The 14,133-nt window shown below is 44.7% G+C and overlaps 1 protein-coding gene across 2 annotated transcripts; it reads left to right on the plus strand.

Annotated features, from left to right (window-relative positions):
• Positions 1-2,815: 2,815 nt before the first annotated feature.
• LOC133138089 (high mobility group protein HMG-I/HMG-Y-like) lies at positions 2,816-13,295 on the plus strand. Of its 2 annotated transcripts, none has more exons than XM_061256541.1 (5): positions 2,816-2,968; positions 4,517-4,641; positions 8,100-8,180; positions 9,345-9,398; positions 12,409-13,295. In XM_061256541.1, the coding sequence occupies exons 2-5, from the start codon at positions 4,531-4,533 to the stop codon at positions 12,475-12,477; spliced, it is 315 nt and encodes a 104-aa protein (XP_061112525.1). In that variant the 5' UTR covers positions 2,816-2,968; positions 4,517-4,530; the 3' UTR covers positions 12,478-13,295. The 2 variants fall into 2 exon arrangements, with proteins under 2 accessions (XP_061112525.1, XP_061112526.1); XM_061256542.1 differs by lacking the exon at positions 2,816-2,968 and adding an exon at positions 3,003-3,266.
• Positions 13,296-14,133: the final 838 nt, after the last annotated feature.

The following is a 14,133-nucleotide window of genomic DNA, read 5'->3' on the forward strand; positions in this document are numbered from 1 at the left end:
TTTAAATGTGTAAATTGCAGTGTCTGGTCCAGTGTCAACCTTAGGAATGTAAGGTTGATGTTCCATTAACAATGTTCAATTGATAAGCTGTGGGAGAGCTAGCCGGGCAATACACGTCCCTACTCCATCTGAGATAGAGGCCCATTATCACTGTCCCCATGTCCCCGGCCCGGGCCCCTGGGGTGACCGGGATGATGAGCCCCATCAGGGCGTCCTATAGGTGAGTTAAAGGTGGGGTATTTCCTGCTCATGCTCTCCATTTGATATTGAACAGGATGCCATTCACAGTGCTCAGAGGTGCCAAATCACCACCACTCTGTCTTTGTGTGTGTGTGTGTGTGTGTGGGGATGGGGGATTCATTTATCAGGAGTGCCCTGTACCCCTCACTGTAATATTGATGGGTCTATGTCCTTGTCTTTGTCAAGGCTTGTCATTTGTCAGAGTTCCTTAGCAGGTATTTCTTATGAAGTCATACAAGGTCAAAAATAGTGCAGAACCCTCCAGAGGAATCACCAAAATCCAGTCTTTTATTCTAGCTTCTAAAAAGAAGTAGATTCGTGTATTAATGCAAAAAAAAACAAAAAAACATTTATACATTTTCATTTTTAGAATGAAATGATTAATGTGACTTATTGGCTGCCTCAGCTATCTCATGGCACATTTATTGGAAAAGCACCCCACTTATTGCAAAGGTATGATGAATGTTTTTTTTTCTTCTTGATTTCAGTAAGAGTACAGGCCTGGGCCTCCAGCTATCTGAGCCTCCCATTTGCCAGTCCTCGCCCAGGCATCAGGGAGTGATAAAGGCTTAACTGGACTGAAAGGGGCTGCTTTTCATGTTCCTCATGAAAGGAAAGTGGTTGTTTAGTTCCCAGAATGCACTGTATTGCAGAGTACAAGGGCATCTATTGATACGTCACTTAACAAATTTCCTTAACAATAATCGCAAAAACGATTTATTTATTGTAGTTTTTGTATTTATTTCTAGAAAACACATCTCAACTGTAACGGCAACATAATATTTTTTTCAATTTTACCATTTAATTATTTTTAAATATCTTAAAAATCTAACTTTTTTTATTCTAGTGTGCTTCATTAGTTTTCCTTGGCTAAGTCCTTCACTCACTTTTGATTGTAAAAAATAATGTCCACTGTGTTGCTTTTTGGTACGTATATTGTGTATGTGTTTTATTTTTTAACCAATTCTAACAATCGTGTTATGTGATTCTTTATAGGGTAACACAACAACAGGGTATTGTGCCCACAAATTTACATCAATGGAACACATAATAAATACCTTGCACTGAAAAACTATTTAATTGATATTGCAATTAGGGCCGTGGACCCCTAGCAAGCAAACATTCAATTCATGATTCTTCTCACTTGTACAAAAGCAAATCTTGAATGAATTTCACTATTGTGCTATGTACTTTTCTGTACGGTGGCAATGCATGTCACAGTGGAAGGGTTTACATTTTTCCAAGAAATTGTGCTGTGATTGAGGGTTAAACCAGTGAATATGATGTGAAATACATTTATCTTCATCTTAAAGTACAGCACCAACGTTGTTAGGTGTCCTGAAGCATGTTTTCTTATTTACTGTTCGTAAATACTTTAAGGGGTAATACACATGACATCATGTATTTTGTTTCCTAAAGCTTGTGAAAATGAGCAGTTTCTGAGATACTCAAACCACCCTGTCTGGCACCAACAGTCATTCCATGGTCAATGTGAACATTAACTGAAGCTCCTGACCTGTATCTGCATGATCTTATGCATTGCACTGCTGCCACACAGTTGGCTGATTAGATAAGTGCATGAATAAGTGTACAGGTGTTCCTTATAAAGTGCTCTATGAGTATAAGTAAAAGTAACATAAATAAAAAAAACAGTAAAATCTAATTAAGATGTAACACTGCATTTTGTGCTAAAAAGAGCCATGCACTGCCACCTAAAGGTGACAAGTTTAAGATGGGTTTCACCTGGACCCCAGCCCTTATTCAGAACAAAGTCCCATGTCTGCCTCACTTCTTGAAGTATTCTGCATTGAAACTGCAATGTCCTGCAAAAATGAGCTTGCTCACCCCACCTGCAGTCGAGTTGAGACAGCCTGGACCAGATATCCTAGATATCATTTCCTATGGTGCCTTCTTCTGTATCTTAATTTTTCAAGATAGGAAAAAAATAAAAATAAAATAGCAGCTGCTGGATGCCAGAAATCCAAGCTATTCACCCAATGAGACCAGGACAAAGACTTCCACCTTTGTGCAAGCATCTTTTTAGCTGCAGTGAGGCCATTTCTTCTTTCTTTCAATTACAACAAGCAGGATAAGTCCAGCAGTATTCTTATGTTACCCTCCATAACTAGCATGGGTTGTATCCCTGTCTCTCAGAACACCACTACGTCAGGGAATATCTGAGGCCATTGAGTTGGATAATTTTTCCATTCTGTAACTGCATAATCCTATTCGGTTCATTTTAGACTTTCGTTTTTTGTAATTTGCTATTATATTAAAATAGCAGTGATATCTATCTTGATCTACGATGGGTCCCTATTCAGAACAGTGACAGACGTGGGATTGTTTTCCCCCTCGCTGGCTCCGCCTACGTGTGTGTGTGACACATTACAGACTGAATCTATCGCTCCTCCCACCGACTGTATCCCCTCCCTCCTCCCCCCCTGTACTCTCACGCGTTTTTTTGTTTTTTTTAATTGTGAAGTGGGCGGAGACGGGCCAAAAGCTGGTGTTGCTGTACACTTTAAATATGGGAAGGAGTCAAGATCGGAGCCGGCCCTACTTATCATATCTCCGCCCCTCCGTTGTTATATTCCTCACAAGGGAACCTCCTTAAATTGTCCTAAAACTCCCCCCGGTTGGCGCTTTTTATTCCATTCGAAGGGTACTACGCGCTATTTATAGCACACTTTGGACTGGCTCCAGGACCTGCAACATTTTTAAGTTTTTGGTAATTTATTCCTTCTATCTCATGACTTCCTTTGCGTCTAACTTCAGTTTTTTTTCTGTGGAGAGAAAAAAAAAATGGTTTAAAGGGCTGGGTTGTGTACTTATTTCCTCAGCCTTATATGCAGTAGCACTAGTTCAAGGCTTTAAACCGGCGAGGCAGACAGACAAGCAGGGAGCTTTTTGTTTTAATTTAATCAGAGGACATCACCAAGGGGGTGGGGGTAAGGACGGACATAGGAGCAGGGAATCCAACACGGCTGTTTGTGTGTTTGCGAGCGCAAAAACCGGCCTTGCAGAATGTGAGTGGCCACCTTTTGGATTCATTTGTAAATATTACCTTGATTACGAGTAACGTGTTATTGCATTTTTGTACGTTGGATCGACACATGTATCAATGTTATTCTAAATGGCACATGCTCCCATGTGCTATTTGGAGAGTTTATATAAAAAAGGTTATTTAGTTTGCACTGACCTGGGTTGCATTTAAAAGGACGACAGTGTTTGGTTATTCGCGTTCTGTTATCGGGTGCATGTCGTGCTTACCCATTTCTGTTTGTTCTAATGCATGTTCCTGTTCGTGTTAGAACTGCAGGGCATCCGTAGCGATTGGAATTGAAGAATTATCGCACACGGCTAGCTATAAAATGCCATTTTATACGTGGTCGATAGACATGGCGGGTCTTGAACGCTTTCGATTTCGTTTCGTTTTATTTCTGCAAGATGTATAGGGTTTCGCTTCACGGTTGCGCTGTGTAAACGTTTCGGCCTTTTGCAACATGGTTTTAACATTCAGTGTGCCGGTGTGTCGTTTATTCTACCACCTCACGTTGCGTGCTCCAAATTTTAGTTCCTTGCATTTTAACTGCCCGGCCTCATTCCATATCTAAGTATGCTAATCAAATTATACACTATGTAGTAGGCTACAATGAGTACATTCTTGTACGATTTGTGCATATATCTCTTCCTAACGTCCTCGTCCGTTTTGTGCTATCACAGTGTTTATGCGCAACGGGTGTATTTATTAAAGGGATAGAAATAGAAGTGGAAATGGTCAGTCCTACGGTAAAATATTAGGACGCTGTATTATCATGCATGGATATTATAGCTTCAAGATTCAACTGTATACTGTATATACATTCCATAATTGCCCTCTACGTCTGGCAGCCTATGTTCGTACAACTTGATGAGCGCTTAGTGGTAGAGCGCGCGCTCTTTTGCATGTTTGTGCATGCGCCCCCCCGTTTTAAACAGTGACCCCAGGTTGTTTGATTGTTGAGTTGCCGGTGAAGCGCAAGGGTTTTAGGCTACTTTCTCAATATGCATGCCCAATTATTTCCATTAAGATGACGGGAGAAGTTTATTTACTAAATGTCAAGCATAGATCAGAATGACTCCTCAAGTCTTTAAAATTTAGACTAGTTCTTCTCCAACAACTTATACATGCCATTTTTTATTTCAATCATTGAGGACCACTTATTACACCTACACGTGGCGCATTTACATTATCTCTATGGTGCACGTAAAAACGTCATTGTGTTTCTGTTTCTAGAGCTAATCGTCACAATGAGTGATACGGCCAAAGGCAATCAGGCTGTCTCTGCGAAAGACAAGGATGGGACGGAGAAAAGGGGCCGCGGAAGACCGAGGAAACAGCCGCAAGTAAAAAGTGTTGACGTAAGTAAAACTTATTTAATATAATAATAATTATTATTATTATTATTATTATTATGATTATGATTATGATTATGATTATGATTATTATTATCCGAACTTGGGCCTTAGACAGGGAACGTCATAACCGCTTCATTCTGTAGCTAGCTATATGGTTAACGTTCTGCGTTCGACTTTGTGAATTCGTTCTTCTGAATGACTTTGGTCCATTCATATCAACTACTCTATAGTTTGCCTTCAGAGTTTGCACTACTTGACTTCCAAGTGCCAGTGCCAAGCTTGGATGCACATTTTACTTCAGCTAATTCACTATAGCCCAAAAAGAGATGCGATATCTGGTTGTAGAGGACCACCTGGCAATGGGGCGTTTGAGGTGAGGAAGGAAATTGGAACTTTTGGTTGGGCAACCACATCTTTGGCAGTAGCCATTATGGGTGTGGCATTTTCTGTATGCAGTTTATCATATCTGCGACATGAGAAACATGATTAACTTTACCGTAAAAATGCATTGTATGCATCTTGGCTTTTGGACTGTCAACACTAAATTAGGTTGCAAATTTAGCCATAACATTCTCATCTTTAAAACTAATTTCATTGTTAACTCCTGAGGGGAGTCACAATTGTAGGGTTCTTCCCTTTTTGCTTCTTAAATGCAAAATAACATGCATGTCTGTATTGCACAGTAAATGAAATGCCTTCAGCTGTCTTGATTCATCACTCAATGAATTGATCGTGTAATTGATCTATCGTGGTTGTGTTTTTTTAATTTTATTTTTTTTTATTTTTTTTTATTATTATTATTGCTTCTTCATATTTGTAGTGATCGTCCTGTGGCCTGGCACATTGTTGTGTAGTGTAATCTGAGCTCTTTAAACCCATTGTAACCTGTATGCCCCGCCCCCGCCATTGTGGATTGGGGGCTTATAAAGGGGGTCTAAGCTGGGATTGGCCTGCATGGCTGTCACTCACTGAGGGTGCTGTTGGTATTCGATTACAGGGTTGCTAATGGCTGCAGCTGTAAACAGACCAGGAAGGTAATAAAAACCTGCACCGCCATAATATACGGCCGGATGCATTATTCATGTTTATTACCACTCCCTGGAGCCCCACCCCCATTATACCCTGTTCATGGCTTGTTCAGTTGTATTGTTCATTAAATTTCAGCCAACACACACCCACGTGTGTGTGTGCACACGCAACCACTTCTACTTCAACTATACAGACCCGCCCTTTTTTAAATAATAAAAATGTATATTTGCTTATATTGCATGTACATTCAATTTTTGGTACGTTATTGTGTTTTATCATTTGATGTTTGCAGTCACTGGGTTGATGACCATCATTTTATTTAAATCTGTGGTATTGCTTTTACTAGTGTTTCGGCTGAAAGATGATATCCTTAAACCTCTGGGTGATCTGGTGGCGGAGGCCTTGTGCATGGTTTGAATCGTTCAGAGGCAGAACCCCCCCCCCCCCCCCCCCCACTCGTTCCCATCAACAGCATGACAAAGCTGCAGCCCCTTCTACTCCAATGAACAATAAAGACCCACATAGCCACTGTTGGCAAGCAGGGATATTCAACCATGTCGTGTGCGGGCTAGATTCCTCCCGCCCCCCTCCCCCACACTTCCAATCGCAGGGTGCCTACCTCTTCTGTGGAGCCTCCCAGTAGTTCAAGCCTATTGTTTCTCAATCAAGCCTTGCGCTGCTAAAGGTTCGCAATTGCTTTACTGAAATGAATCATTCGAAAATTTAAGCCAACGTCTTGTTCTTGTAAATATGGTGGAAGTGGCAGCTGCAAGGTTGCAGGAGGAAACGAATGCTTGGAAACAAATGACACGCACAGCTTTCTGTCTCGATGGCCGTCTAGCCGGTATATGGATCCTCCATGTCACTGTGCCTGTGCGTTTTTGCTCACGTTTGTCATTTTCGCGTTCATTTTTGCATTTATTTTTGAACGGTTAAACCTTTGTGGGCAGAAGAAATATAGGTGCAATGGGTCTGCACCCACCAATGCAATGGCCTCTCGTTAAAACCTTAGTTATATAATTACAGATCATCTTGGTGTGTCTAAAATATTCAGATAATAGTCCCTCAAACTGACTGAAGGCTTTTTTTTTTTGTACATGCATCTTATGAAAGGGTTGTGTTGAGGTATGTTGTTCGGTTGTGTTCCACCTGTCTGTACTGTTCCCAGTAGATCACCCCGGCAGATGGGTGGGTGGGGACAGGGAAGATCAAGCCTGGTGTTTCAGTTGAACCTCAGGCCTGGCTGGTGTTTCCCCGGTTTTTTTCCCCCTTTTGTTTCTGCAAGGCGACCACCATTAGGACCGAATGGCTCTTGTTTTCATTCCCTCGCATCACCCGACAACACGGACGGGGACACGCACTGTCACCTTAACCTTTGAGCCCTCGGTGTGGGATGTTAATTTCACAGTTGTTTCGTTTGCGGAGCCCCAGCTGCATTCAGCAGCGCGGGACGGCTGCTCGCCCAAATGCCCGTTTTTGTTGTTTTTAGTTTAGTTTTTTTTGCGTTGGGTTCAGACTGGGCACCGAGGCTGCACAGTTTTGCTGTTCTGCCATCCAGCTTACTCACGAGGACCCCCTTTAGCAACTAGCTTGGCCTTCATAATGTAGTTGGCAGTGAGCGTATACGATATGAGCTCTGTGGCTGAATGAGGATGAAGTGAGGGTTGGTTTTGTTGTCGAGCGCTCCGTCTGTTTGAACGCCGTCTCCTCTGGGCACTGGCATTCTGGCCCGGACGCAGCCTTGTCCTCAGCTGAAGTGCTTACAGTTGTTACGGCTAATAGGACTTGGCAACCTGGGGCTGTGTACCACCTGTTAGTCTTAAAGTAGCAGCGGGTGTCAGTTGCGCTGACCTTGAACAGGGCCCTCTTTGTGTTGGAACAATCTTCCGCTGAAGAAATGGGGCATTGTGCTGGCCGTTTGACCGCACGGCCAGAGGTGCTGAACTTTCAGGTCCGGGCCGCTACGCGCGGGACCAGTGAATTCTAACAGCCCTCTAATAGCCCTCCTCCCTTCTGTTTCCTGCCCTGCTGGAGTCAGATCTGGGCTGGCCTTTTTGGGCTGGATTTTTACAGGTTCTGTGTCAAAGGTTTAGTAATTGTCTCCAACATGTACTGTGACATCATTGACTGTAGGTTTGTGTGTCCAGCCTTAACATCCCAGATGTTCCAGTTGTTTATTTGGGTGTGATGTTTGTATGCCCACTGCCTCCTATACTGTATCTAATGCATTGGTGTATGAACGTTTCCTTCCATGCAACATTTAAGTGGTTTCTTTGCTGTTGTTTGAAGCCAGTAGTCATGGCAAAGGGAAGAGAATACGGTTAACCTTGATGAAATATTCAGAATGGCTTAAGCTGGTGGCGTCTGGTTCATTGTTATGTATTTATTTTTTATTTTTCCTCCCCATCTTCACTCCTCCGCTGTCCTCTCAGGAGCCCAGTGGGTCCCCCTCTCCGAAGAGGGGCCGGGGCAGACCGAAGGGCAGCAGAAACAAGACCGCCCCCAAGAGCAAAGTAAGTACCCTCACCCCACCAACCCCGACCTCTTCAGTCTCCTGGCCACGGAGCCATTTCATCAAGACTGCAGAGAACTCTTTAATCTTTCCATCGTGCGCTGAATATCGGTTACATTTTCATCTGCCCGTCGCCGTGACCCCGTGGCCCCCCGGCCGGCCGTCCGTTTGAGACCCCAGCTGTCACTCCGCTTTCGCCCGTCGCTTTCCCCCCCCCGCCCCCCCGACCTCGCTGAGCGCCGTACCGCCATGTGCAGAACCGCCACCACACCTCTCCGGATCTCGTTTATCGAGCTCCGTCTTGAGCTGCCGAGAGCAGGCTACCTGCAGCATGAGATCTGAAGGGGGGGAAAAAAGGCGGTTGATGTGCACTAGCACGGCGCCTGAGTGTGGGGTGTGCTTTTTTTCCATGCGCGGCCCTTCACCTGTTTTCATTTCCGACAGCCTTCAAACCCCCTCCCCTACCGTTTGGCTATTTGAGGTTTTTTTTCACTGGATGTGCCACTTCCCTCTTAAGTGCCTACAAATTTAGCCAGCCCCCCCCCCGCTCTTTACATAAACTCTGTTACTGACTTGCTTTGGTGTCACTCGGTTTCCTGTAGATGCAACTGAAAGGCTTAGTTTGGTTAATTCCCCCTGATTTCCTGTCCCTCCGCCTCCAGTCGTGCGCTCGGTGCAGGTGCAGAGGCCGGTTGTGTGTGTGTGTGTGTGTGTGTGCGCGCACGCGCTTCCAAGTAAACCCCCCCCCCCCCCCCCCTCTGCACTGTTCCCTCAACTGTCACCATGGCAACGGCTGATTTCCCCCCTGCGCTGCGTCCAGGATGCAGTGTTTGTCAGTGCAGTGCGCAGGCTGGTTCTGCCGGCTGCTAGTGCCCGGTCCCACCAGCTGTCCCTGGGCCCTGACCAGGTGGCCCGCGAACCGGGCTGCCCCATGCGCGGCTCCTGTCAGCTTCCCAGATAATGGCCCATGAACCCGCCGCCCTCTCGCCATCTGTTTTCCCATTTAACGAGGGGCTCCCCCTAGTGGCGGCTCCGGGAGACTGCTACCTGTGCTGCGGGTGGCTCGACGGTGCGGAGAGAAGGGGGGGGGGGGCCGCAGCACTGTGATAAACTGAAGGTTTGCGGGGGTCATTTTATTTATTATTTTACTTGTTTGTTTTTGCAGAGCGTGCCGGTGTCTGCAGGTGGAAAACGCAGAGGAAGACCCAAGAAAGAAGCGGTAAGGATATTTAATCAATTTGTGTGCACTTATTTTTATTTCGTGTGTGTGTGTGTGTGTGTGTGTGTGTGTGTGTGTGTGTGTGTGTGTGTGTGTGTGTGTGTGTGTGTGTGTGTGTGTGTGTGTGTGTGTGTGTGTGTGTGTGTGTGTGTGTGTGTGTGTGTGGAGTCTTTATTAACTTTGAGGGGCAGGTGAGATTTCTTCACGACATCTCCCATACCTCCCACAGACTGATTGGTTTGCCATTATATTTCCGCCCTTTCATCAGGCTATCTGCAAAGACGCCTCATTTGCTGTCCCTCTTTGTCGAGGTCCTGTAATGGCGAAGGTGTGTGCGCATGTAGAGGGCTGTTGCTAGTAGCAACCTTTTCAAAACATTTGCATTTGGCTGCTTATCAGAAGAGGGATTTGGCCAGGGCTTTTTGTTCTCTGTGCAGAGGGAGTGGGACAAAGGCGCGTACATCTGAACGGCAGAGCCACCAAAAACAAGCTTTCTGCTTTTGTCACTGCAGTGGGGTCTGATTTGCGGGGGGGCTTTAACGCTGGACATACATTTGTAAATGGCGGCTAACAAATTGAAAGGTTTACCTGTGGGAAAGATCTGTCGACTGTCTGTCACTTAAGTTGGCTGTGGACTCAAACTAGTGATTCATGAATGGAGTATCTCATGTTTGACAGTTGGAATCCCATTTGAGGAATGTTCTTTTTTTTTTGCCTGTTGCTTGACCGACAGGACTTGGGATTGAGCCATTTTTAAAAGCCATTTGCCCTTGTTTCATGTATTAAAGTAGACTTTGTAAATGGGAATATGTTGCTTCAGAATTTGGCAATGGTGTTTAATTTATTTATTTATATTTGATTTTCTTCTCTTCCATATTACGTTGTCAGTGCTTCTGGTGAGTTTTCTGTTCTCTGGCGTATGTGGGTGATGTTCCAAACTACACTTTGGAACAAGACCGCAGCCTGACTTCAATTAGAGCCCCTTCCTTCCTATCGACCCCCCCCAGCCCACTCAGGCTTTACTCATCACTCGTTTGGCTTTTCTCAGAATTCCTTCTCTCTGAAACACCGGGCTGGCAGCCCTCCTCATTTCCTCCTTCGTTTCTGTCACTTAACTTGGGGCGCTCTGAGCTCCCGCCCAGCCCGGATTCTGGACGGCTTAATCACGCGGAGCCACAGGGGTCAGGCAGCCGCAGCACGCTCCAGCGGTCAGGACGGGCTGCGTGTGGCTGCTGGGACCCCCAAAGATACCAGCGCTCATAAGTTACCACAATGCTTTTTTTTTTTTTTTAAACGATGATCGTTACAGTAATACCTTCAATACTTTTGACTGCGTTGTTTTTTTTTTTGTGTTTAAAAAAAAAAAAAAAGTTATTACATTGTCATCAAATTACTTTGAAAAACACTTATGGCTCCCTTACTGTGGAGTTTTCATAGTATCTTCAACTTCAACGATATAGTGCTTGACTGGTAGCATTTTGCTATGTAAAGTTGTCATCAAATTGTCCTTCATTCACGACACAGTGCTTTTAAAAGCAGATCGGTGGCCTTTTTGTTTTGCAGAATGTAGTCCAGTAGATGTGTGAGGTTAGCCTGGGGCTACCAGGGGCTTGCTTCTCTTGGGGCCCCCTCCCCTAGTCGGCTGTAGTGGAATGACCCAAAGTTACCCATGCATGGAATTTTTATGAATGAAAAGTGCCGGGCCCAAGAGGAAGAGGGAGGGGAAGGGGAAGGGGGGGCAGGATTCCTGCCTGTGACTCACCAGTGCTCTGAGTCACTGGGCTGCTGTCCTGGCCTTCCTCCCATAGTCCATGCTCTCTGCGTGGCCCGGTTTGTTCCCCTCCCGGCTAATGAAACTGAAACTCCTTATTCCATTACTGAGTTGTAAAGGGGATGTTGTAATTCATCATTTAAAAATGTATTTTTGCACGACATCCTTCTGCCCTTTTTTATTTTCATTTTATTTTTTATTACTTCCTTCTCCCCCCTCTTCCCCTTTTTCCTCCCACTCCATTTTTCAACCTCCTACCTGTTCCTCCACCCCTGGCCATGTCAAACTACTTCCAGCAGCGAGCACACACCCACACACACACACACACACACACACACACACACACACACACACACACACACGCAGTACTTGTTTACTACACAGCGTCCATTCCTTGGCTCTAACTGTACTGTGGGAGAGATCTTCCCTCCCAGCCTCTGCCAGTGCGGGCTGGAGATCCATCGCTCCATCGGCACAGTTCTGGATTCCTTCCCGTTCTGCGTCTCGCTGTAGAAAACACCCTCCTTCCATTCATGGTAAAGCTCTGAGGTCTCACTTGTACAAGTGTACAAGTGTGGAGGGCTTCACTTGTGATCAATTTTCTTTGCTTGAGTTGCATGCTCTCTCTTTCTGTGTGCAAGCTGACCTGCATGAAGTTTGGGTTGGAGCTCCCACCCCCAGTCTGGGTTACGTTTCTCTCCCCATCTGTTTCCCACCCTGGCTCCTGTCGTTTCACAGCTGCAGCGTCCACCCAGCCGATTCTCAGTTTGAGGTTTCCCTTAGTTTATACCCTGCTAGCATGGGTATCCTTCAATATTTCTGGTGATCGAATATCATGCATGGTTTTTGTAGGATACTCTGTCCTCAGCGTAGACTTGCCGGTCTGCAGTCAATTATAGAGTGGTAGATATTAAGTTTATATACATATTAAGGATATACATGGTGAACAGGGAAGGAAAGGATTGCATTTTATTGTGTAGCCAAACTGCTGGGCTGCTGGTGCCGACATTGTGTCCTTAAGATGAAGGTGGAACAGTACTGGAATGCCTGAACTTGATGCTGTGCTCTGGGTTTCTTACCGTTTCACATTGTTGATCTGTGATGAATTCTAGAGACCAATGTTGACAATATGACCATCTTTTGACGCTAATGTCTGCAGTACTCCTTGCCTTCAAATGGGCTGGTTAAAAATGGACAAGCTAGGGAAGGAATGTGCTCTGACCAGGTCTCTATTTTCAGGAGAAGGAAGAGGAGCGGGCATCCCAGCAGTCTTCTGAAGAGGAGGATGAAGAGGAGGAAGAGCAGTAACTAGTTTGCAACCCGCACTACCTCATAATTCAACTTGCTGACTTCCTGTCAACCGGAGCTGGACTGAACTCCAATACAGTTGCATTAAATCCCTCTCCCCCACCAAACCCCAACTCCTTTATATATCCTGGTTGTTTTTTCATAGCCCCCCATCACAAAGGGAGGTGTACACACAGGTAACCATCCTGCTATCTGCAACAGCACTGGAAAACAAACTAATGTTTTACATGCATATATATAAAAATGTATACCCTGAATATCTATGTTTATATATATATATATGTGTGTGTAAAAAAACAAAAAAAACAAAACAAACTGACTACAGTTAACTTTCCGAATGGGTTTTTGCAAACCGTGGTCTTTTATACTGGACAAAGGTGAATTTGCCTACACTTACATTGTTTTTAATTGTTTTTTGTTTGTTTTTTTTCCTTTTAAGTTTTGTGTTTTGGAGTGATAATTCAAGGTAAACAGATCTGTCCCCTGCACCTACTTGACTGCTAGTTTGGAGGTAGCAAGCATGTTCTAGTCAATTCTCCCTCCTCCCTCCTTCCAGTGTAACATTTTTGTAAGCCTCTGCAATTGCCTAACCCCCCCCCAATCAGTATGAACGTTTTATATACATTGCAAAAGGGTGTCTCATTAGGCAGTTTCCGCGATACACAACCTGACAATGTAATCTATTGTCAGAAGTGGTTAGGCTGTGTGTTGGGCTATATGGGTGTGACTGAATCATTCTGATTTTGTTTTAGTTTTCAGTTTTTGTTTTTTTTTGTACAACTTATTTTGATACAACAAATAAAAATACGCTGACATGATCTGTGAGTTCACTGGGCTCCAGCTTTCTCTCCTCTGGTTCAGAAAAGCATGCGTGAACCCAATGCTGAAAATGGAGTCCTCTCGCAGGAGCCAGGCTGAATTGCGAGTCCTTTGTAGGTCAGCTGCTAGAGGCCAACCCCTGCAGGCTTTCATCCACCGCCAAATTTTAAAAGCTATGTTGTGCTCCACACTATTTTAATGGTGTAAAATCCAAGACTGAGGTCTGGACTCCCAGGTCTCCCTGCTGCCTGTACTGACTGGGCATCCCATAGTAACCTTCGCTCTGTTGCAGTTCAGCCGTGCCCCGGGCAGTGCTTTTCACAGCTGATTAGGCTCTGCTTCCAGTCTGAGCTACTGGTAGCTGACCAAGAACTTGCTATGTTAATACAGCAATGTTGTCTTGTGCAGCAGTAGTCTGTACTTTGTCGTGTTTACACATTAAGTTTTTAGTTCAGTTTTCTCCAGTTAAATTGCTAATCCAGCCATAATTGGGTCCAAAAGTGGTTTTCCTTGTTGGACAAAATACTTTTTGGTTTCAACCAGTCATGCAAAGGATTTCAATCAAGTTAGTTTTAATTAACTTCTGAATGAAATCCTGTCTCCCCATCCTAACCCTGACACACCTCCAGACATAGTGGCTGCATTGCATTGTCTGCAGCCAATTTGATGTGAGTTAGCGGTGGGGGAAACCAACAGAGATTAATCTTTGCTCATCACATGTAAAGTGGGGAAGTAGGATTCTGTGCAAGCAAACTGCTTTGGTGTCAAAAGTTTTCAAACCAAGCTGTGAACGGATGTCCTTGGCAACAAACTTGAGAAGGCGCTTGCTCAAAGCAA

Source organism: Conger conger, chromosome 10, assembly GCF_963514075.1.
Source record: "Conger conger chromosome 10, fConCon1.1, whole genome shotgun sequence".
NCBI lineage: Eukaryota > Metazoa > Chordata > Actinopteri > Anguilliformes > Congridae > Conger > Conger conger.